At 45.0% G+C, this 25,727-nt stretch overlaps 1 protein-coding gene across 2 annotated transcripts in view; it reads left to right on the forward strand.

The window, feature by feature from the left end:
- The first annotated feature begins 589 nt into the window (after window positions 1–589).
- TGFBRAP1 (transforming growth factor beta receptor associated protein 1) overlaps window positions 590–25,727 on the forward strand; it is a 53,779-nt gene continuing 28,641 nt past the window's right edge. The window contains exons 1-2 of one of the 2 annotated variants that reach the window (XM_036262558.1): window positions 590–1,029; window positions 23,783–24,483. In XM_036262558.1, the coding sequence (XP_036118451.1) occupies window positions 23,799–24,483 (685 nt within the window). In that variant the 5' untranslated portion in view covers window positions 590–1,029; window positions 23,783–23,798. Of the gene's footprint in view, window positions 1,030–4,144; window positions 4,175–23,782; window positions 24,484–25,727 lie in introns of those variants that run through there. The other variant, XM_036262557.1, reaches the window with a different exon arrangement.

Here is a 25,727-nt window from a genome sequence, read left to right on the forward strand (position 1 = left end):
ATAATCACTTATGTGTATATTATTTAGAAATTAAATTTCAGAGCAGGCAGAAACTTGAAAGTTACTCAGTGCAGTTCTTTCATCTTAGTGCTGAGGAAGTGGATCTGAGGGAGATTAAATGACGTGAGAGCAGAGGCAGGTGTTTGGATGTCCTAATTTGAAGCTATGTGTAGTAACTTAATGGTATTAGCATCATGGCATATCCAAAAATCCATTTGGATTCCATATCCAAAACCTGATTTGATTTTCACGACAATAGTGAAATTAGTGTGACTGGTATTATCCCATTTCCATAACCAAAAGGCACATACATTGTTTTAATGACAGAAGCAGCTGCCTTGGAAGGAGCCTTGGAAGCCAGACCTCAGTTCAGATTTTGTTATGCTGCACCAAGACCTTGGATGAGTCACTCAAATCTCTCATCCTCAGTCTTATCAGAAAACTGCTCTACTAACACTTTATGTGAAGAATTATCAAAGGAGTAGAGATTATGTAACGCACTTGAACCTTGGCCAGGTAGGTCAGTTGGTTAGAGCATCGTGTGGATACGCCAAGGTTGTGGGTTCAATCCCTAGTCAGGGCACATACAAGAAGCAACCAATGAATGCATAAATAAGTGGAACAAATGGTTTCTCTCTCAAAACAGTTTAAAAAAAAAAAAAAACCACACACACACTTTACACAGAGTAGGTGTTTAATAACTGGTAGCTGGTTTTGAGAAATACTTCGTCTCCCCACTTTAGCTTCCTCACCTGTGAAATGGAAATTATAACACCACCTCATAATGTTAGGAGATTGGAGCTAAAGTATGAACGCCTCCACTGTTGCCTCTGTCTGGAGATTTGTTGCAGCTTGTTGACTGTCGTCAAAGGAGAGAAGTGTCAGGATGGTGGTGGAGCTGGGAAAAAAAAACTTGAGCTTAAGAGTCTGAAAATGGCTACAGGTCCTTGCTGTGGTCCTTCTCCCTGTGGTTTTCTGGACCAGTCACCTGAAACCTCAAGCTCTTCATCAACAAAAATGTTGTGGCAGGTAAGATCTGTCCTTTTTTTTTTTCTCTCAGTATGTCCCAGTTTAAAAATGAACGTACTTCCCTGCTTAAAGCTACATCCACTAAGATAATTCTAGGTGTCTGAAGCTAAAATCTGAGGGCAAAGGGAGTGTCCTGTGAGTCAGGGAAAAAGTCAAGATTAACAGAGGAGGAAGTAAAATGAGATTCAAATACCCCACCCACCTCCAAGGGAGGGAGAGACTGGGAATGCCTGCCCCCACTCCATCCTAGGGTAGAGCCTTTAAGGGTAGAGCCTCAGGGTATTTGCAGTCTGCTGACTATGTTTTAATCAGTGTTACTGAGGTAGGAATTTGGGGTGAGGGTAAATTTTCATTTCTAACAAGTTGGGGTTGATGTTTCAAATATGTCCAGGCAGCAGGGCCACCTCACAGAGATTTCTGCCACATGGCAGGGCAAGGAAGCCACAGATGTCCTTGACCCTCATGCCAGGCCATTGCCATGATTGGTGGGGCCAGTCTGAAAACCAACACCAGAGTGGGCAGGGAACATCCTAGAATCCTTGTGGGAACCAGTGATGCAAAGATCTGGTGTCTCCCACTTCTCATCTTGGCACTTTAGAAATTCCCTAATCTGGACACAGCCCTAAGGAAGGGGGTAGGCCCTCTGTTGATAAGATTATTGTTACTGCATTCAAGTGGGAGCTCAAAAAAGAAATAAAGCTCAGTTACAGGAAAAAAAAATTGTTGCACATTTGAATTTGTAGACTGAAGTTGACTCCTGCTACAGTATTGTGTGAGTATTACATAGTAACCATACATTTTTCAGTTCAGTATTGTGAGAGTTTTCCCTTCACTCAAAGATCATAGGGTTCTATTCACCAACATTTTTTTGGTGCCTATAGTTGACAGAACAAAGCTGAGGGGAAACCAACTGACACTGCCTTGCCTGGCACCATCACCTCACCAGGTTATGAGTCCCATCTCCAACCTGGTCACCGGCTTGCACAGGGAATGTTTATACTTAGTAGTTACTCAATAAATGTGTACTGAATAGATCATAAATGAAATATGTACTGAGAACTTTGGGTGTTGATTCTTCTTGTCCATAGTTAATATTTAAGAGATTTATGTTACAAATATTTTATCATTAGTTGTTAAAAATATATCTGAGCATAAATCAAAGAGCTTCAAAGTAAATGTAAAAATTTAAAAAGCACTTTACATTTTGGACCTGTGTTTTTAGCTATTTAAAACAACAGTTCTGCTTTGAGTTTTAAATAACTACTTTTAGTATCATAATGATAACTAATGATTATATTTTTTATTATTGTCATTTCTCATTCCTTTTACAATCCAATCACCATAAAGATGCATTTACATACTAAAACTATCTATTGGCTTTCTTGTATAACCCTTCTCAGGACACCTGTTTAATGAGCTCCTTCACTGTCTCTTACATCTCTGTTCTCAGCACCTAGCACAGTGCTGTACACAGTATAAGAACAGTATGTCATGAGTGGCTATCAGTAAACCTTTCCAGATCCTCAGGCACTTCCTAACTGACTTCTCCTCTGTCACCAAACCTCTACAGCATATTATATTTTACCTTAGGATATGGTTAGGAGGGTATTTCTTCCACATATACCACTAAATCAGTGGTTCTCAAAACACAGTGAGCATTAGAGTCACTTGGAGAGCTTGTCACCTGCGTTTCTAACTTAGGAGGTTTGGACACGGGCGTGGGAATTTGCATTTATAACAGCTTCCAAGGTGATGTTGGTACTGCTGATTACGGATCATACTTTATAAACCACTGAACTAAATTAAGCTGCTTGAGGGCAGGGGCTGTGTTCTTATTTCAGCATTCCCAGCAGCCTCTGCCATAGTACCTGGAACATAGGAGCTGCTCAAGAAATAGTTGATTGGATAACAGTTCAAAAAGTTTACTTTACTGACTCTAGATTATATATGAATATGTGTATATACTATTACATTAGCTAATACATGTAAAAGCTCTTAAAGCATGTTTGCTTTAAAAAAAAAAATCATAGCCCTGGCCTGTGTGGCTCAGTTGGGTGTTCGGTGCAAGGAAAGGTTGCTGGTTTGATTCCTGGTCAGGACACATGCCCTGGTTGTGGGCTCAATCCCCAGTGGGGGACATGCAGGAGGCGGCCCATGGATGTTTCTCTTTCTTCCTCTCTTTACAAATTAATAAAAATATTTTTAAAAATCATAAATGTAACCCTTTTTTGCTTAACCTCATATTCTAAACCAATATCCAAACTAGATGTGTACTTTTAACAGGAGAGCTTAGGATAAGTCATTCACTTTTTTTTGCCTCAGCCAACTCATCTGTAAAATGGGGAGATTAATAGCGCTGACTTCATAAGGGCATGGGGAGGCTTAAAGGCCCATAGCCCAGTGTCAGGCAGTCAAGTATCGCCTCTGCGACTAGTTATGGACAGCCCTGCACCGCACGTGTGGATTCAGGCCCCGCCGAGTCCCTGATGAGCTGCTCATCAGCACGTTTCCGTTTCAGTGGTGCAGGGAGCCGCACCCGCAAGGCCGCACCTCAGGCCGATCGGTCGGTCAGGTGGCGGAGTGGCTACGTTTTCCCCAGGATTGGCTGGCTGGCAGGTCGATTCATTCATTCGGCCACTGTTTCCCGGGTGCCCACACTATGTGTAGCCTGTTTGGGTGTTAAAAATTTAAGAGTGGTGAGCAAACCCGACAAGGCCAGTGTTTTCATGGAGCTGTACGTTGCCGGTGGGGAAGAGGAGAACAGCCCTCACTGACACCCCACTAGCACCTACCCTGTGCCAGACGGTGTTCTCGGTGCTGTACAGGAATTCACTCACTCACCGCCCGCGTCCCCGCGGCCGTCCCACCAGGCCGGCGCCCTTATGCACCCGTAGACAGGAGGAAACAGGCCAGGAGGAGCGCCCCCTTGGCCGCTGGACCCGGAGCGGGACTCCTAACAACCCAGGGGCGGACGGCGCAGGGACACACGGGCTCCCGCCCCCCGCGCAGGGCGGCCGCCCCACGTGACGGGAAGCAGCGGCGCGGCCGGACCAGCCCAGGAGCCGCGGCTGGGAGCGGGCAGCGGGCGGTGCGGGCCCCAGGCCGCAGGGCCGGCGGACGGCGGAGGCTGGCGGGCGCCCCGCAGGTGAGTGCGGAGGGCGGCGGGCTGCAGGGCTGTGGGGCGCGACCGAGAGCGCACGGAAGGGGGGCCCGGAGGGCGGGGACTGGTGGGGGCGCCTGGCTCGTGAGCCGGCAGGTGTGTGCGCGCGGGCAGGAATGCGTGGGGGACAGTTGTGCAAGTGTGAGGGGCCGGCTGCACCAGTGTGCACGCCTGTGTGGTCAGGGCAGGTGTGCCCGAGCGTGGGTCCGTGGTGTGGATGTTGTGGCGCTTGAGGAAGAGGTGTGTGGGGGGCGAAGATCTGAGACCTCGTCCTTGATTTGAGGTGGGCTGTTGGTTTTCTGGATGGAGGAGCCGGGAAGGACTGTGCCCCTGCCCCTCCACCCCTTGTATGGATAGGTTTTATCATGGTAATTGATGTTACCTGAAGCTTTTGGGATTTCAGAAGTCAAATTCTGGGTCACACGGGGCCTGACTTGTTGCCCTGAACCAGGAGACTGGGAAGGATGTGCTGGGGAGGAGGGCAGAGACCTCGCCCCTGTTCCCAGCCCAGGGGCTGGGAGCTGCCACCCCCGTGCGATGTGCCCTTTCCCTGGTTTTGTGGAAGTGCAGGTGGGAGCTGGGTTTTCAGCTTACCTCCTTGTGTGTAAAGTGTGGATGACTCTAGAGGCAGAAGCTGTCCTCTGTCTCCAGTTGTCTACCCCTGTCATTGTTTCTGCTCAGAGACTGGGTGACCCTCACAAAGTCCCCAGGCCACTCTGGGGGCCTACCTGGCTGTTGGAAATGATTCACACAGTGCTCCTTAACCCAAATGACTGTATTGGGTGCTGGGGTTTATTCCCCGATGAAACGCTGGTGGGCCCACGACTGTCCTACCCAGGGAAGGCAGCTTCGGAAGTGATGGTAGTGGCAGGTGAAGGCCCTGCGAGAATTTCAGGAGGGTCCCCTGCAGTGTGAGCTGGCTTACCTGGAGTCAGAACTCAGGGCATAGAGGGGCCTGTGGGTGACCACTGCACCCTCCTCGTGGGCTTGCTTCTCTCCTGTTGGTCAGCCAGAAGCTTCCAGCCCTGTGGTCAGATAGGAAGGAACATCTGGCCAGCTGCTTCCTTTTTCCTTCCATTTCTGCCAGCCAAGCAGCCTCAGCAGTCACTAGAGTGACCTCTTTCTTTGGTGTGTGGCATTAGAAACAGTCCTGACAGGACTTCTTGGGAGCCTGTCTGCAACCAGCTCTTCCCAGGCCCTGGTGTATGTACTCCATGGTGGCAATGAGCACAGAGCTGTGGGTTCCAACCCCTGATCTGCACAGGGAATAATCTGCTTTTGGACTCCCCCAAAACTTAACTACAGTTGTACCCACAGATACCAAAATCCTTGGATCCGCCCTGACGGGTTTTGCTCAGTGGTTAGAGCGTCAGCCTGTGGACCAGAGTCCCGGGTTCAGTTCCCCTTAAGTGCACGTACTTTGGTTGCAGTTTGTCCCCGGCCCTGGGTGGGTGACAACCAGTCGATGTGTTTCTCTCACATCGATGTTTTTCTCTCTCTTCCTTCCTCTCTCCTTCCTGCTCTAAAAGAAAGAAAGAAAGAAAGAAAGAAAGAAAGAAAGAAAGAAAGAAAGAAAGAAAGAAAGAAAGAAAATCCTTGCATCCTCAAGTCCCTTATGTAAAATGGCATAAAACAATGCGTACAGCCAGCCCTCTGCAACCTTGGATTTTCAACTACAGGTTAAAATATTGTTTTCAACTGTGTGTGTGTGTGTGTGTGTGTGTGTGTGTGTGTGTGTGTTTTAATTCACGTATTAATGGACCCACGCCGTTCTAACCTGTGTTATTTCAAGAGTCAACTGTAATTGTTAATTCAATGAATGCTTTACTCTGGAATGAGACTCCTTGTGTGTTCTGATCCCAGTTTGCTGTACAGGTCATGGTATATACATCTTGTGCAGAAATGATACCCTCGCCTTTTCTCCTCCACTGTCTACCTCCAGCAGCAGTCCTGGGGTCCTAGAGTTGGGAGGAGTTTGTACACCACTGCAGGCTCCCAGGACGCTTCAGCCTCTACCTGACTCCAGTCTCAGGGATTTGTAAGGACCCATTCTCCCATTAAACAGTTCCAGCTGACGAGTTTTAAAAGCAGAGAGCTTGCTGTTTAAAAAAGGCTAAAATTTCTAGACCTGATTTGCAGCTAGCATTTCTGTTTAGGAAAAATAAAAATTATTATTATGTCTTATTCCTTCATGCTAATATTAAACATTTTGTGATCCTTTAAGAGAACTCAAGGAAATTTTACTTAACAAGTTACACATCTTCATCTTGGGCTGAATCCAGTGCTCATTAGAAATGCATTAATCATTTGTGGTGGCCAGGTGTTTGGATACTGCCGAATAATTTGGCCCATACTTTACAATTCATCTCTTCTGTGGCAAACCTGGCCCGTTTTTCTTTATTAAAAAATGCTTAACTACTAAGTATGAATGTAGAACTAATAAGTTAATTTGAGGCCACCCCAAATGAGCCTGAGTGCTTTGTGCAAAATAGGAGCAGTCCCTGAGCATGCTGTGAAGTCTTGCAGGTGACTTGAGACCAAGACCTTTTCTTGATCATCATAGCTGCCACTGGGTAATTTAAAGATTCAAGAAAAACAATACATGTTAAAGAGAATGATTGCCTGACATCCAGAAGGCACTGGATAATTCTTTGTGGCTGTTTGAAGGTCCTGTACCGAGGAAAATGTAATGAAGAAAATGCCCCAGAGGCCCCTATGCCCACTCTACTTCTCTTCCCTTTACCTTCCTGTAAGTCCCTTCTTCAGTTGTGACTGTTGATGTTACTGTTCTAGGATGTATATGATATATACACAGATATATGTACACACTATATGCATATGTAAGGTGTGTATAAATGGTATATATCTCCACTTATGTATGTATATTCACATGAATATTTAAATAATTTTGGTGGTTATTGCCCAGAAAAAGGATACCAAGAATAATATCAAGATGACAAATTTGACATTAGACTTGAGCTGTATTTTTTTCTCTTTTTTTAAAAGATATTTTTTTTCAGTCATTGAAACAGGTTTATTGTGCGATAACCAGTCTTCTGCGATCTCTGTTACATTAGTGCAAAAGAAATGAACTGGTTGTCAAGTAGGTTCTAGTTTTCAAAAGGGGGACGAGTGGTCCTTGGTACAAGTCAATAAATTTGTTGTGGATTCCTGGCAAATCTCAAGGTCCAGCAGATGTCTGTGAGAACTGAGGGAAGAACCTGGGCCAGTATAGGGTGTGACTCTGTAAGGACAGCTTCTGTCACACAAGCATATATCCTGTTTTGATAAGATTACTAGGTTGGTGGAGAAACATGTAAGCAGATCATTCTGTATCTGAAATTTAGCAAGACAGTGCTGACACTGAGCCCCATTTATTTGTGACAAAAGTGTCCAGGGGGCAGAGGGCAGAGGTAAGCCATTCGGAGCAGAGAAAACTGAGGGGGCAGGATGAGGGAGGGTAATAGAATGCCTGCTCCAGACTCAGGGTGGGAAGGCCAGGGCCTTGCTGCACAAGGGTCCCTTAGGAACTAAGGCAGGTCTCATGCCACAGTGGCCTCATGTTTAGAATTGTCGCTTTCTTTAGGAGGGCTGAATTCTAAGAGAGCATCTGAAATCACACTTGCCCCCTTCGGTCAATAGAGTAGAAGGGATATGGCCTTGGAGACAGAAACAGAAACAGGGGTTGAAGTCCTTGTTTCATCACCTGGTAGCTATATAACCTTGAGCAAGCCACCAACAATCTCTGTCTGTCCATAATAATATCCACCTCTTAGAGTAATGTGACGATGAAAGGAAATTATGTCTTTCAAGCACTTAGTATCCAACCAAAGCCAGTGATTGGGGCTCTCTCTCAAGAGGCAGCCTTCAAGGTGTCGGCCAGGGCTGCAGTCATTTGGTGCCCATCAGGACTTGGAGCAACAGGAGCAGCTGTATCCCTGGGCAGCCAGGTGGCTCATTGGTTAAGGTGCTCTTGAGGAAGGCTGCCTGGTTTGGAAAATCTTTGTGGTCATTCAACCTTTCAAAACCTCTGTTTCCTCCTTTGCAGATGGAATAATGATAGTACTCACCTTGTAGACTCACTGTGAGCATGAAGAGAGCATTTAATACATAGTCGGGCACATGATGAGCCTTCCAGAAGTCTTAGCTCCCCTACAGTAGTGTTATTACTACACCCTTCAGAGGAACTAGATAATAGTACAGGGGAAGCCTGTTGTCCAGTCCCACTTCCTATTTCACAAGGAGGTGACAGGCCCAGAGGCTCTAAGTGACTTCGCTAAGATCAAAAGAGTTGGCCAAGCCACTGGAGCTCAGGACCCCTGTTCATATAGAGAATGCCTGCTTTGAACCATGCCCACTTTACCACCCCCATGCGTGGCCCAGGTTAGCTCTGAGGCCTTGACCCTTACACAGAGGGGGGCCTTTAAAAGGCCTCATCTCCTTGCTCTTTCTCGCTTCCACCTACCTGAAGCCCTCCTACTCACCATCAGAGCCTCACCTGCCTGCTTCTCCTGAAGCTCACAGTATATCAGATTTTGGGTCAGCTCACATTTACCCCAATTCAATCAGAATTCATCTATGAGAAATATTTCAAATGAGTAAAAGTCCCAGAGTCTCCTCTTTGAAATGCATTCACAGGAGAAGAAACTTAATATGTAGGTTTTATTCATACCTATAATTTTAAGTTAGGACACTAAATTTAGAAAATTCACCCCCAAAAGTTACTGGATAAAAGAGATAATGGAGTTGCTCCAGCGGCCTGAGGCACCTGGGGCGTTTCTGCTGGGCTGCTGGTCACTGGCATTCCTTTTTCTCCTCTCTGCTTTCGGTCACTCATCATTCTGAACGTCTCTTGCCCTGCTAGAAAAGGAGTTTCTCAGTTCTCATCTCTTGTTTGATTACTCGAAGGTAAGATGATAAATCAAAAACTGTGATTACATTTACCTTTTTATGTTCACTTTCTGTTTTGAAGTAACTTGAGGCTTACTAAGGAGTTGAAAAATAGTACCGAGCTCATCTACTGCCCTCCCACTTTGTTAACATCTTGCAAGGCCATAGTTAGTGATCAAAACTAATATGGTAATTCCCTGGCCAGTTTGGCTCAGTGGTTGGAGCATCAGCCTACGAACCAAAAGCTCTTTTGTTCGATTCCCTGTCAAGGGCATGTACCTGGGTTGCATGTTCAGTCCCCGGCCCCAATCAAGCTCGTGCAGAAGGCAACCAATTGATGTGTCTCTCTCACATTGATGTTTCTCTCTCTCTCTCTCTTTCTCTCTCTCTCTGCACCTCCCCCCACCCTTCCTTCCACTCTTGCTAAAAAATCAGTGGAAAAATATCCCCGAGTGAGGATTAAAACAAAACAAAATAAAAAATAAAAAATAATAATATGGTAAATATCAGTACTATTGACCAAACTTTATTTGATTTCACTAGTTATTCCAATGATGTCTTTTCTGTTCCATGATCCTGCTTCTGACCAGTTTCCCCACATTGCATTCAGTTGTCCTGTCTCTAACCTGTGACGGTTCCTCAGTCTCCTCGTTTTTCATGACCACAGCACTCTTGAGGAGAGTCGGGGACTTAGTAGAGTACCTCAGAGTTGGGTAGTCTGGTGTTCTCATGATTAGGGCACGGTGATACAGTTTCGTCAAGAATACTGCAGTGGTGACATGACTTGGTTACACTTTAATTCCATGTCTCTCTGAAGTGACGGGAGCAGCGGTCATGAAACATGCCTGGCTCCCTTAGGAAGGTAGGTTGCTGGTGCCCAAGCCCCAGTAAGCACCTTTCCCTCCCGAGCCCCTGGTGAGGTGGGACATTCTGTCCTCTGTTCCCACTGTTTTTCTCTGTTTCCAGGTGCGTAGTCTCCCAGTTACCCTGTGATGTGACCCTGAGGATTTAGGAGAATTTTCTGAGACAACTGCAATTTAAAGAACAAAACTGTTAAGGTTCCTTATCACACAAAAATTAAGTTTGTGCCCATGGAGCCTTTAAGTCCTATCAAGTCTTATCTGACTGGAGAGCGGTTAGTAAAATAATTCATGTTTCCTTTGATCTTGAGGTGATGTCGATTGTAGTTATAGTCAATTTATGTCCTAAGAGGAAAGCTAATTGGCCCACAAAGCCAGCAGTTCATCCTTTCAGTGCTAACTAAAGTTTTGAGACACTGATGTGGTTTTATTAAATGTGTTATTTCCACAGACTGTGGAGGTGCTTGGCAGAGTGCCAGTGGAGTCACCCATGGGCATGGGAGGGGTTCACTGTTCGTTTTCAGTAGAGGACTTCAGTTAATATTTTATTTTGCTAATTTAGCGTGAAGAGAACTTTTGCTAGCAAGGTTTGCCTTAACCCACCCAGTAAAGAGTTTTGAGTTTGTGATTTGGCTGTTCATTCAGTCAGGAATGTAGGATAGGCCAAAGGAAAAAAATTGTGTCCAGTCATACCTGCTTCTCCTGCTCGATACCTGCGAAGCATGGCTAGGAGAGGAAAGATGAGTGCTGGGTGGGCTGGTACCAGGAGGAGGATGGGAGAGCCTGAGTTTGCACTCAGTGCCGCAGGGATGTGAACACAGAGGCTGGAGGTCCTTCAGGAACTGCTCACACCACTTCTGCTCTATTAGTTAGCAAGCTGACCTGAGCCAGTCTGATGTCAGCACATGCCTCCCCCCCACCCCCCAACTGAGTCCACCACCTGACTTTTCTGGGCCCTCTCAGTCTAAACATCAGGTCAGCCTCTACTGCTGAGACCACTAGAAGTCTGGGTACAAACAGGTAAAAATGAGCAGATTCCTCTTTTTGGCTATTATGAATAAGGCTGCTGTGCACAGTCTTGTACAAGTCTTTTTGTGGATGTTGGTATATACACAAGAGAAATGGAAACATTAAAGGTGGAATTGTGGGGTAACAGGATAAATGCATGTTTAACTTTATAAAAAAGCAACAGATTTCCACACATTTTGTACTTCTTCCAACAAAGCATGAGATTTCTAGTCATTCTACATCCTCATTAACATTTCTTATTGCCAGTGATTCTAATGCTTGTGAAGTAGTGTATCCTTGTGGATTTTTGTTTGTAGGAGTTTTTGTATATTCTGGATATACATGAGCCCTTTGCCATATATATTATTGCACATTTTTCTCCAGTCTGGGGGGTTCCTCTTCAGTTCCATAATGGTGTCTTTCAATGGATGTAAGTTTTTAGTTTTCGTAAAATCCAGTTTATCAACTTTTTCTTTCATGGTTAGTGCCAAAGATACTCTTTTATGTTCTGCCATAACAAAGTGCCTAGAGCTTTATAGTTTCAGATTTTACGTTTTAAATGATTTGATATATCCCAAATTAATGGTTGTGTATGGTTTGAGGAAGGAATAATTAAGATTATTTTTTTCTTCATAAGGCTATCCAGTTGTTCCAGCACTATTTATTGAAATGACTTTTCCTTTCCCCAAATTGCATTGGTGCTTTTGTCAAGAATCAATCAAATGTATATGTGTGGGTCTAATTTTGAACTTCCTTTTCTGCTCTGCTGATCCATTTGTCTTTCCTGATATCTTAAACTGCAATTTTATAGCAGTTTCTATAATCAGTTAGTGTAGGTCTCCAACTTTGTTCTTCATTTTCAAGATTGTTTTGACTATTCTAGGAAGTCATATGCTGCTTAATACATTCCACAAAATGCAGTGTTCTGTGATTTCGTCATCATGGGAACATCATGGGATGTACTTACACAAACCTAGATTGTGTATAGCCTTCTACACACCTAGGCTAGAAGTATAGCGTATGGTTCCTGGGCTACAAGCCTGTATAGCATGTTATTGTACAAAACATCTCGAGATTAAGTCAAGCACAAGATAAAATGATGCAATCAAGAGATGCAGTAAATATGAGATGTGTGAGGCAGCTGCCAGTGCAACATGGCATTGTTTTACAGCAAACTTTTAAAAATAAGTAGAAACAGTACACTCTAAGATAATGATTAAAAGTATAGTATAGTAAATACATAAACCAGTAACATGGCTGTTTATTACTATCAAAAATTATGTACTATACATAGTTGGATGTGCTATGCTTTTATACGATTGGCAGTTCAGTAGAGTTGTTCGCGTCAACATCACCACAAGCATAAAAGTAATGAATTGCCCTGTGATGTTATGACAGCTACGATGTCACTAGGCAATGGGGCATTTTCACTTCTGCTATAATCTTATGGGACCAGCATTGTATATGCAGTTTGTTGTATATCAAAACATGTGACACATGATTGTATTTTGATTTCCATTAAATTTTACAACCAGCTTGTCAATTTCTGCACAAGGGTCTGCTGGGGTAGTCATTTAGGTCTTCTTTAATGTATAACAAGATTTTGTGATTTTCTTCAGAGATCTTACACATCTTTGTTAGGTAATTCCTTCATTTTTTTATGCTATTGTAAAGGTCTTTTGTTAAGATTGAAGTTTTTAGTTGTTGTTCTATGTAGTAATGCAGATTAATTTTGTCAACTGATAGTTGTTGGTGCCAATTTAACACCAAGAGAAATCTCCAGTTTGGGGCGCAGTGAAGAAGGAAACTTTTTTCAGTGCAAACAGCTCAATTGTGATACAGCATGACTGTGGGAAAGCTTAATAGTGTTACATTTCAATTAGGAAGCAAGCACAGCATGGCTGCAAGACAGCCCTGGGACCTTGCAGGCCCCTCTCCAAGTAGCTAGCTCTGCTCCGCTCTGCTCTAGGGAGACATCCTCTGTGTTTCCTCTTTAGTGCTTCAGTTCCAGCCAGGGAACACAGTGTTCAGTTTTTGGCAGAAAGGGAATGTACACTTTTCAAGCCAGAGGGGAGCTGACTTATATAGACAGAAGTCCTGCCTAACTCCTGGTCCTTGATTGGTCTGTCCTCATGCAAATGAGGACTCCAAATCATCTTAGTTTGATTGGTCCAAAAAGCACTGTCCTGATTTTTCAGAATGGAGCCTCTCTGATTGGTTAGTGAAGATGTTGATGGGAATATAGCTGCACAGATCTGATTGGATGGGGAAAGCCACAGCCCTGTTGGTTGAAATACTATTCCAGGAATTCCTTATAAGGGTTGGCTCAGAAACACAATGCAGGCAGGCAGTTTAGTGTAGGAGGCAGGTACAGTGCAGGCTTCTTCCTGAAGTGTGGTTTGCATGAGAGCTCCCTGTATAAAAATGGATGCTAGGCTCTGCATTTCATTTTTTTTTTTTTCCCAATTTGAGCCCAGTTAGCCACCAGGAGCAGGTATCTTCTTTCTTAGGGTCCACACTTTGGTATATTGATTTTTAAAATTAAACAATATTTCTAAACTTTAAAAAAATTGTAATAGATTATAAGTTTCCATGCAAACGGTAATATCATCTGTAAATAATTATAGTTTTAAATTCTTCATAACTATTTTCTTTTTCAACTGGCAGAGTCTCCCAGGACAGTGTTGGGTAGAGAGGGAGTATTCGTTTGCTAGGGCTGCCATAACAAAGTACCATGAATGGTGGCTTAAACATAAATTTATTGTCTCACAGTCCTGGAGTTGTAGATGTTTGAGATCAGGGTGATGGGCAATGTTGGTTCCTTCTGAGGGAGAATCTCTTCCAGGCCCCTCCTCTGGCTTCTGGTGGCCTCAGGCATTCTGTGGCTTGTAGATGGCCATCTTTTCCCTGTGTTTTCACTTGTATTTCCTCTGTGGGTGTCTATCTCTGTGTCTAAATTTCCCCTCTTTGTAAGGACATCAGTCATACTGGATTAGGGCCCACCCGAATGACCTCATCTTAATGTGATCATGTGCAAGGACTCTATTTTATTTTTCTTTATTGATTTTTAGAGAGAGTGGAAGGGAGAGGGAGAGAGAGCTAGAAACATTGATGAGAGGGAACATCGATTGGTCACCTCCTGCACACCCCCCACTGTGCTCTGATCAGGAATCGAACTGGCAACCTCCTGGTGCATGGGTCAGTGCTCAACCACTGAGCCATACCAGCAAGGACTCTATTGTTACAAAAGGTCGTATTTACAGGTCCTGGGAGTTTGGACTTGATATTTAGGGGGACCTAATTTAACCCATAACAGATAGTAGTAGTCTTATTGTTTGTTTTATGTTTTTTCCTTTTTAATTTGTAACTGTGATGAATATATATATTTTTTTGGTGCTCATATTTAGTACTTTTGAATATGAGTAAGAACGATCAATGACTTTTCTGTTTCTTATATCCTTATCTGGTTGGATATCAAAGTTATACTTTATACTGGCTTATAAAATGAAATGGGATATGTTCCCTCATTTAAATTTGTTCTCCTAGGCTTAGCTGTGTGCCATGGAAAGAAGTAGGGCCTCTGGAAGCCAATATAGCTGTTGTAAAGAACACAGGAAAACATTATTTAAAGCTTATGGGTAATATCAAAATCTCTGCTGCCCAGCTCCACGTGTCGCCTGAAGAATGGAATTGTTTTGAACTGAGGCTTAGGATTCCTGAAGGACCTCAGGGAAGGTGCCAAAGCAACAAGTTCTCTTAACAGTGGCTACAGGTGTAATTAAAAGGTAGTGTTTCTGTGTACATCTGTAGAAGAAAATTTGTATTTTACATTACATTTTCAAACACTCAGATTCTAATTATCACCAGTGGCAGTGTGTATAGTCTTAATTTCGTAAAAGGGAATTAACTAATATTTTAATTTTGGACCTTAGCACATATTGCTTTATATTGTTACTTGATTATTTTTCTGCTCCTATTTCCTTAATGAGATTGAGAGACTCTTGGGATATGGAAGTGTCTTCTTATAATTTTTTTTTTTTTGCATACTTAGAGGTGCTTGTTGCATATATAGTTATATTTTTAAAACTATTGTCCATGAATATACTAATATTTTTCAGTATCTTTCTCTAATTAGGTATGTATCTTGAAATTTTGAGAAAAATATTAAGATGTTGATCCTTTTAAATTATAGCAATGCTTTAAAAGTGACATTCTAACAAAAAGTTTAAATTTCAGGTCAGATTGAGATCACACAATAAAGTGTGAATTGTACACCTTAGAGAACAATTTAATTTTATTAAATGTTAAAACCCCTCTGAATTCAGACCCCAGTAAGTTGGACTTACTAATACAGGGAGGTATCAACCTAAAGTTGATCTTTTAAGATTCATATTCCATCTAAGTAAATTTATTGCATGAACTAGATCATGGAGAAATTTTTTTCCCACTGTTTAAAGGAATAAACTATTTTTTTTTTTTTTTTATCCTCACCCGAGGACATTTTCCCATTTTTTGTACAGACAGAGTGGGAGGGAGAGAGAGAGAGAGAGAAACATCGATGTGAAAGGGACACATCGAGTGGCTGCCACTCGCACGACCAACCAGGGCCGGGGAGAAACTGCAACCAAGGTACATGCCCTTAGCGGGGACCGAACCCGGGTCTCTCCGGACCGCAGGCGGGCGCTCTAACCGCTGAGCCAAACCGGCCAGGGCGGAATAAACTATTTTTTAATACCAAAATGATACTTGTCAGCTTTCACTTACCTCAACGTAATTCTGTGTTAGCAGCTGAAGTTCATAATACAGTATTGCTGATTGTCACTATGCTGTGCATGAGCTCTCCAGGCATTATCTATCTGCTAGTTCCATGTTCGTATCCTCAAATGACATCTCCCCATCCCGCACACCTCAGCCTCTGGTGATCACCATCTATATGACAACATCTTTATCCTCTCATCTGCCGATCTTAGGTTGTTTTCACGCTTTGGCCGTTATGAGGAATGCTGCAGTGAACATGAGATACAAATATCTCTTTGAACTTCTGTTTTAATTTTCTTTGGCTATATACCCAGAAATAGAATTGCTGGATTATATTGTAGTTCTATTTTTAGTTTTTTTTTGTGGAATTTCCACATTGTTATTTATAGTGGCTGCACCAATTTACATTCCCCCTAACAATGTACAAGGGTTCCTTTATTTCCACATCTTTGCCAACATTTATCTCTTGTCTTCTTGATGGTAGCTATTGTGACAGGTGTTTTGACTTGCATTTCCTTGATAATTACTAATTTTGAGCATATTTTCATATACGTGTTGGCCATTTGGATGCGTTCTTTGGAAAGAATGTGTTCTGTTTAGTTTCTCTGTCCATTTTTATTGGATTGTATTTTTTAAAATATTTTTATTGCATTTTAGAGAGGGGAAGGGAGTTGGAGAGAGAGAAACATCAGTGTGAGAGTGAAACATCAATTGGCTGCCTGCTGCACCCCCACTCCCCCCACCAGCACGAGCCCTAACTGGAGATCAAACCCGCAACCTGGGTATGTGCCTGGACTGGGAATTGAAACACCACCTTTTGGTGTTCAATCTGCCGAGCCACACTGGCCAGGGCACTGCAGAGCTTTTTAGTTTGATGTAGTCCCACCTGCTGATTTTTGTGTTTGCTTCTTGTGCTTTTGGTGTCATATGCAGAAGATCTTGACCCAGTTTAAGGAGTTTCTTTCCAGGAATTTTATGGTATCGAGTCCTCTTGCTGTTGATTTCTAATGTCATACCACTGTGATGGAAAAGACACTTGGTATGATTTTAATCTTCTTAAGTTCATCTGTCACATGGTCTTCCTGGAGAATATTCCCTGTGCATTGAGAAGAACATGTAGCTGCTTCTATTGGATGGTGTTTTATAAATGCTGAGTTCATTTGATTCAATGTATTGCTCGAGTCCATTGTTTCCTTTTTGACTTTCTGTCTGGATGACCTGTGCATTGCTGAAGGTGAGGCATTGAAGTCCTGTACTATTATTGTATGATCTGTTTCTCCTTTCACATGTGTTTGTATTTGCTTATTATATTTAGGTGCTCCAGTGTTTGGTGCATCTATATATGTGATCATCATCTTCATGATGAATTTACCCCTTTATTATTATATAATGACTTTTTTTGTCTACTGATTTTGGCTTCGAGTCTATTTTGTCTCTGTAAGTACAGCTACCCCCACTTTTTTTGGTCTCTACTTGTATGGGGTGTCTTCTCATCCTCTCACTTTGAGCCTTTGTGTCTTCAGAACAGAAGTGAGTCTGCCACAGGCAGTGCATCGCAGGGTCTCACTTTCTAAATCTGTCCAGCCACTCAGTGCCTCTTGATTGGTAAATGCAGCCCATTTATAGTTAGAGTTTTTGATTTGTGATGTTTTCTAACATTATTGTGTTTCTAATGTTATTATATTTCTTATGTCAATATCTAACATTTGTGATGTTACTAATGCCATCTTACTATTTTCCAGTTATTTTGTATTTCATTGCTCCTTTTTCCTTCAGTTTCTGTCCCTCTGTAAATTGGTGATTTCCCATGGTGGTGTGCTCCGTAGCGCCACTGTCTCCTGTGCGTCTGCTCTAGATTCTGGCTTCGTGGTGCCACGAGGCTCACTTAAGACACATCACAGATATAACTTCATTTTAAGATGATAGCTTATCTACAAAAGCTTCACCCTTCAATTCCCATTTTATATTTTATTTTTTTATATTTACCTCTTTTTATATTGTGTATTCATTAACACAGTAGTAGTTGTAGTTATTTTAAATATGTTTTTCCTTTGACCTTTATGCTATGTTAAGTGGTTGGCACATCACCCTGTTCCATATTGAGTTTTCTAAGTCTGACGGGTATGCTCACCTCTGCCGGTGTTTTGTGTGCTTTTGTATATTCTCATGTTGCTGAGGACCCTCTTTCATTTCATTTCGTCCTGTTCATTTCAACTCTGTTCAGCACGTCTTGCAAGGCAGGCCCACCCAGTGATTGTTGTCTGGGAAAGACTTCTCCTTCATGTCAGAAGGATAACTTTGCCAGGTAGAGTGTTCTTGGCTGACAATTTTTATTTTTCAACACTTCAAATATGTCACCCCTCTCTCTCCTGGCTTGTAGGGTTTCTGCTGAGAAATCTGTTGATAACCTACTGGGGTTTATTTGTTTGTAGGTGTCCCCTTCCCCTAGCTACTTCTAGATTCTTTGTTTTTGACCGTTTCTTATGTCTTGGGAAGATCTTTTTGCATTGAGATAATAGGGTGATCTATTAGCTTTCTGAGCTTGGATATGTCGTTTTCTTCCTGAGTTTAAGAAATTATCAACTATTATTTCTTTAAATACACTTTCTGCTCCTGTCTTCCTCTCTTCTTCTGGAATGCCACTGATCACATATGCTTTCTTCACTCTCTTCATTCTGTTCTCCTGTGTTCTCCCTGACCGTGTTATTTCACAGCTCCTGTCCCCTGGCTCGCTCACTCTGTCTTCTGTTTGCTCTGCAGTCCTGCAGATGTCCTCTATTGCACTTTCATTTCACTCTGATTCTTCAGCTCCAGAATTTCTGTGGTTCTTCTTTATGATTTCTATCTCTTTAGTTAAAAGTCCCATTTTGAAAGTATATATATTTTTTTGAGATTTGGCTGAATTGTCTTTCTGAGTTTTCTTGTAGTTCATTGAGTTTTGTCAAGACAGCAATTTTGAGTTATCGGCTAGATCACAAATCCTATGCCTTTGAACTCAGTGAAGAGTTTTCTTTTTGTGATGACATGTTTTCTTGATTTTTTATTTTCCTTGTAATTTTTCATTGCTGCTTTCACATTTGAAGTAGCAGACACCTCCTGAATCTTTGCTAGATGGCTTGGATGGCGTATTCTATTTGGTGGTGTTATATCATCTGGGTTTTCTCCCTCTCTGTGGGTACATCTGCTCTGTCCATTCTTCTTGCTCCCTCTTGTGGCCAAACTCTTAAGCTTTTATGTCTTCTCTGGGTCTTACAATTTGCTGGAAACCTCTCATTTTCCAGAAGGTGGTACTTAAAGCCCAAGTTTGTGTTTCTTCCATGCCCATTTTCTGAGTGGGCTCCCTGTCTACCAGAATTCTCTCTCATGCTGCACATGGAAGCACACACAAGGAACTGGCACAGAGGGAGGGGAGGTGTGGGTGTAGTACTCAGGCGCTGGGGTGCCTGCAGACCCAGTAGGTAGATCCCTGGTTATGAGGCTTGAGGGTGGACTTCCTGCTGCATATGCTTCCTTTAATTCCCTTTGAAATTCTCATCGGCCTCTTCCCCAGTCATTCCTCCCAGTCATGGAGGTCTATGCCTCAGTACTGTGGGTTTTTCTGGAGAGACATGGGCTTCTCCAGCCTCTTCCCACACAGATGTGGCAGCCGGGCATTCAATCACCACTGTCCTTGTCCTCCTTGGGAGAGACTGCCACTGCCAGACAGATCAGCTGCTGTGCAGTGTTCCCTTGGGTGGTGCAGTGCTGGAGGTTTCTCTTACCACTGCCCCTGCTGTGACCACACTCGTACTTTGTTTTTGGGTTTTCTTTTGCTCCAGTGGCATGTTGGAATCTCCCTGTGGGAAGTCGAGACTTCTGCAAATTCTCTCTCGTCTCTATGTCTGCTCAGGTCAGCATTCTCTAGGGTTTTATCCCAGCTGAGGTGAGAGGGATCTGGGCAGGTTTGCTGGTTCCACGGTTCCGCAGCAGAACCGAGTTCTGTCTGCCTGTTACTGGATGTGTAGGTGGGTAAGCCTCCACCTGGGTCCCTTGGTGTACAGTGTTAGATCCCACAACACCCATAGGGTGCTTTTGTCTGTGGATAAAGGGGGGTAAAAAGGAATGTCTTACTGACTATGATGCTGACATCATTCTCTGCTTCTTATAAATTACCATTTAATTATTAAAGCAGGTCCATTATGTAAAAGCCCATAGTAAGAAACTTATTTTTAGCAAGACTTGAGTAACTGACTACCAAGTCATGAAATAATATTACATGTCTTCTTAAATTTTATAGAATTATGACTTTTTAACAAACCAAAGCTTTAATTACAACTCTCTCCCTCTTTCCTTCTCTGTTTACCCCTGTATTTAGACTAAATACGAGGTGTTTGATTCTTCCCATATAGAGCTGACCTCTGAGCACCGTGGGGTTGGATTGTGCAGATCCACTTATGCGCAAGTTTCTTTCTCAGTCGACCCGCTCAGTTCACTGGACCCTGCAGTTCAGAGGGTGAACTGGCGGTTGGAGATCCACGGGTGCAGAGGGCAGTTTAATTTCTACATGGATGTTCAGCTGCATGGGGGATGGGCACCCCAAACTTCCATGTTGTTCAGGGGTCAAGCTGTATTCTTTACTGCAAACATCTTTCGTTTATTCCTTAAGGTAAGTAAAGATAGAGGCTAAGCCCTGGCCGGTTTTGCTCAGTGGTTAGAGCGTCAGCCTGCGGTCCAGAGAGACCTGGGTTTGGTTCCCGCTAAGGGCGCGTACCTCGGTTGCAGTTTGTCCCCGGCCCTGGTTGGTCGTGTGGGTGGCAGCCACTCGATGTGTCCCTTTCACGTCGATGTTTCTCTCTCTCTGTTCCTCTTTCTCTCTCCCACTCTACCTGAACAAAAAATGGAAAAATGTCCTCGGGTGAAGATTAAAAAAAAAAGAGGCTACAATTATGGACAGTATGCTTTAAAACAGTCACAGAGAAAAGTTTGATGATGAGTGCCCGAAGCTTGTTTCTCTGCTCCTTCTGTAAAGTGAGCGACACAATTCATGTCTCACACGTGGAGCCACTTTAAAGACAGCCTGCATCCAGCCATCAGGCAAGGAAGGGCTGGTTCGTATTACTTCGCTTTCACAGACTTAGGACGTGTCATAGCCTTCGTCTCAATGTCTGTGTCATTAGAACTTGAATGGAAAACATAGTGTCTAGGGTGGATTTTGGTGATTCTGTCTGGTCATGACAAGTAGATGGTAATGTCTAAAAATGGTCAGATTAAAAGCCTACTCTTCCTCCAACCCTAGGCTTTCCCGGGGACCCTGGGGAGTTTGATGGACATGATTCCTTCTCTTTGAAGCCTTCTGAGCCTCACTGCTCACTTTCCCGCCTCTTTTCCATAGTGCCATGAAGGTGAGCGTGTGTAAATGAAAATACAGGTGTGTGTGTGAGAGAGGGAGAGCGAGCGTGTGTATGTGTGTCCGGCTTACATTTCAGCCTGTCAGAGGGGTGGACGCAGATCGCCCACAGTTCAGGGCAGAAGACAGCGTCATTCCAGCGCTTGGTGCCCAGCTTGGAAAATAAAAATAGAGTGAACTGGGGCTTGAGAGAGAGAGGCAGGGGTGATGAGGTCAACAGCTAACTTTATGGAGCACTTACATGATCCTGAAAGGATATGAAGTGGGCGCCATCATTACTCTCATTTCACAGGTAAGGAAACTGAGGCAGGTAGAAGCCAAGTTTGCTTCCCAAGGTCATGTAGCTACTAAGTGACAGGAAGGGATAGAAAGGAACAGCTGGTGTCCAGTTCCTTTCAAGGGAAAACCTCATTCCAGCCTGGGCTGCCTCCTTCCTGGGATCCTCTTGCTGACGGGAGGGAACCGGAGTCTCACTCGTGTGCAGCTGTCACCACCACAGTGGACGGGCTGTAAGAAACTGGAATTCTAAAATCTTCGAGTTGATTCCTGCTTTTCCCTGATCCGTAAATCTTTCTTAAACATTTCCAAGACTCTTCCAGCCTTTGCTAGGATACCTCAGAAGATTGCAGAATTTAGTATCTTATGAGCAACCCTGTTTTCAACAGTTTGCGTGGTAGAGAAGTTCTCAGAGCTTCACTCCCACTCCCATCATTCTCTGCAGTTCTCAGAGCCCCCCTCTCCAATCATTCTCTGTGGCTCTCCCGGAGCCCCCGCCTCACTCCCATCATTCTCTGCAGTTCTCAGAGCCCCCCTCTCCAATCATTCTCTGTGGCTCTCCCGGAGCCCCCGCCTCACTCCCATCATTCTCTGCAGTTCTCAGAGCACCCCTCTCCAATCATTCTCTGTGGCTCTCCCGGAGCCCCCGCCTCACTCCCATCATTCTCTGCAGTTCTCAGAGCCCCCCCCTCACTCCCATCATTCTCTGTGGCTCTCCCGGAGGCCCCCTCTCACTCCCATCATTCTCTGTGGTTCTCTCAGAGCCCCCCCTCTCACTCCCATCATTCTCTGCAGTTCTCAGAGCCCCCCTCTCCAATCATTCTCAGCGGCTCTCCTGGAGGCCCCCTCTCACTCCCATCATTCTCTGCGGTTCTCTCAGAGCCCCCCCTCTCACTCCCATCATTCTCTGCAGGTCTCAGAGCCCCCCTCTCACTCCCATCATTGTTTGTGGTTCTCTCAGAGCCCCCCTCTCACTCCCATCATTCTCTGCAGTTCTCAGAGCCCCCTCTCCAGTCATTCGCGGCGCTCTCCCGGAGGCCCCCTCTCACCTGTCATTCTCTGCGGTTCTCTCAGAGCCCCCCTCACTCCCATCATTCTCTGCGGTTCTCTCAGAGCCCCCCCCCTCACTCCCATCATTCTCTGTGGTTCTCTCAGAGCCCCCCTCACTCCCATCATTCTCTGCGGTTCTCTCAGAGCCCCCCCCTCACTCCCATCATTCTCTGTGGTTCTCTCAGAGCCCCCCACCCACTCCCATCATTCTCTGCGGTTCTCTCAGACCCCCCCCCATCATTCTCTGCGGTTCTCTCAGAGCCCCCCACCCACTCCCATCATTCTCTGCGGTTCTCTCAGAGCCCCGCCCCCCACTCCCATCATCCTCTGTTGTTCTCTCAGAGCCACAGGCTGTCCCTCTGCTGCTTGCAGGCCGGGCGTGTGCTCTCCCCAGCGAGAAACCAGGGAAAGGCCATCCTGCTTCCCTGCTGCCGCTGTCTTTGTGCGAAACAAGAGCCCCTTCAGAGGGAGACATGTGAAGCCGGGGTTAGAGTGGGGGGCAACCTGCCTTCTGGCGGGAGTAATCATTAACTGCCATGCCAGGGACCTCAGAAATCCACCTGAAAGATGTGGCGATTTGAGGCATATACATATATAATATATATATTTTTTGTTAATCCTCGCCTGAGAATATTTTTTCTATTGACTTCTGGAGAGAGTGGAAGAAGTGGGGAGAGGGGAGAGAGAGGTGGACATGAGAGGGACATGTTGACTGGTTGCCTCCCACACGCCCTGACTGGGGCCGGGATCAGACCTGCACCCCAAGTACATGCCCTTGACCAGAAATCAAACCTGCGCCGCTGTGCGTGGGTGCGCTACCGCCCAGCACACGGCCCGGGCGAGGCACAGCCTCACTGCGTAATGAGCGCACTGTGGGAGCCAGGCTGCTGCTAGGGCTGCCGAGCAGCCTGAGGGGAAGAGTCCGCAGGAGTCCAGGTGTGGTTCCTCCGGGTTTCCGAGGAGAGTTGAGAGAGGGTTTAACAACATCATGTCGCGTGCCCCACCATTCACTCACACAGAAGCTCAGGGCAAGGTCGGCGAGGGCCGTTTTGTCTTTTCCCTCAGTTTCTGCCTCGTAGCCTGTAAATGAGTACATGTGCTTGCCTGGTGCCTGCGGGGAGCCTCCCATGCGGTGCAGGGCGCCCGCGGGACCGCAGCTCTCAGGGACCAGCCGATGGGCTCCTGCTGGCCTGGGGGGCGGGGCGCGAGTGGGAAAGCTTGTTTTCCTTGACTACTTTTTAAGTGTCGAGTGATTTCCTTTCCCTGAAACTGTAACCAGGAATCCGTGTACGTTTACCGTGACCTGAAATGGTTCTGCTTATTCCTTGTCATGCTAAATTACCTTTTGCTTTTCCCTTCCTGCAGACCAGCTGCAGGCACCATGAGCACCAAGGCCTTCACGTTGGTCTCTGCCGTGGAGCCGGAGCTACTGATGGGCGACAAAGAGCGTGTCAACATAGAGTGCGTGGAGTGCTGCGGCAAGAACCTGTACGTGGGCACCAGCGACGGCTCCATCCACCACTTCCTGCTGGAGGAGCAGCCCCTGCCTGCCGGGACGGCCGCCTTCACGGCCACCAGGCAGCGGCACAGGCACCTGGGCTTCAGGAAGCCGGTGACCGAGCTGCGCGCGGCGTCGGCCCTGCACCGACTGCTGGTGCTCTGTGACTGCTCCATCACTCTGGTGCACATGCGGAGCCTGGAGCCTGTGCCCTCCGGGGCCCGCATCAAAGGGGCCGTGGCCCTGGCCTTGAACGAGAACCCGGTCAGCGGGGACCCGTTCTGTGTGGAGGTCTGCATCATCTCTGTGAAGCGCAGAACCGTTCAGGTGTTCATGGTGTACGAGGACCGAGTTCAAATCGTCAGGGAAGTGTCCACGCCGGAGCAGCCCCTGGCGGTGGCTGTGGACGGCTACTTCCTGTGCCTGGCTCTGACCACCCAGTACATCATCCTGAACTACCACACGGGCGTCGCCCAGGACCTGTTTCCGTACTGCGGCGAGGAGAAGCACCCCATCGTCAAGAGGATAGGGAGGCAGGAATTCCTCCTGGCGGGCCCCGGGGGACTGGGTGAGCTCGCTGCTGTCGCGGCTCCTCACAGTCGCTTCACCTCCCAGCGGCCACTCTCTCTGCTTAGCTCCCTGACTTCATGCTAAAGTCGGACTAGTTGCAAAGCCAGGTTTTTTTTTTTCTTTTTAATTTTTAATTATAGTTTACATTCAATATTATTTTGTGTTAGTTTCGGTGTGCAGCATAGTGGTTAGACAATCCTGTACTTTACAGAGTGGTTCCCTGATATTTCCACTACCCACCTGGCCTCACACAGTTGTTACAATGTCATTGACTGTATTCCCTGTGCTGTACTTGATATCCCTGTGACTGTTCTGTACTACCAGTCTATACTTCATTTTTTAATTTATTTATCTTTATTGTTGAAAGTATTACAGGTATCCCCCTTTTCCCCCATTGACCCCTCCTCCTGCTCCCACCCCTCCCAGGCCATCACTGCACTGTGGTCTATGTCTGTGGGTTGTGCATATATGTATATACGTGCTTTGGTTTCTCTCTTCTCCCTTCCCTCTGAGGGTTGTCAGTCTGTTTCCTGCTTCCATGTCTCTGGATCTGTTTTGTTTATTAGATTCCACATATAAGTGAGATCATGTGATACTGGTCTTTCTCTGACTTCAGAGTTATTTTGCTCAGCATAATACTCTCCAGATCTCTCCATGTCATTTCAGAGGGTAAGAGAGCTTTCTTACAGCTGCATAGTACTCCATTGTGTACATTTACCACAGCTTTTTTATTCACTCATCTGCTGATGGGCACTTGGGCTGTTTCCAGATCTTACTTATTGTAAATAGTGCTGCTATGAAGGGGTGCACATATTAATCCCTTCACCTTTTTTATCCAGTCCCCTAGTTCCCTCCCATCTGGCAACACTCAGTATCTCTCTGTATCTGTGAGTCTGTATCTCTTTTGTTTGTTGGTTTGTTTTGCTCTTTGGTTTTATTTTGTGGGGACATGGAACCATAAGATGGCTCTGGGGAGACAATTCCTTTAAGTCAATAACTACAAAAATAGAAATCGGTAAGACTTCCCGATACAATTTTCTCTAGTGGGTGGTTGTGTCAGTTGACTGTTTTTGCTCTTCATCCTCAAAAGGATTCGAGGTAGCTCACTGATAGATCTTTTCAGATGTGGAGACCTGTGTTATGTTCATAATTTTCTCTTAATTGTCTGAAATTTCATCCCAGCAAAAGGGTCCAGTAGTCAGCTCCTTGAAAGGGCTTTTATGACTTTTCATGGTCTTCCTC

Source organism: Molossus molossus, unplaced genomic scaffold (genome assembly GCF_014108415.1).
Source record: "Molossus molossus isolate mMolMol1 unplaced genomic scaffold, mMolMol1.p scaffold_m16_p_15, whole genome shotgun sequence".
In the NCBI taxonomy this organism is placed as follows: Eukaryota; Metazoa; Chordata; class Mammalia; order Chiroptera; family Molossidae; genus Molossus; species Molossus molossus.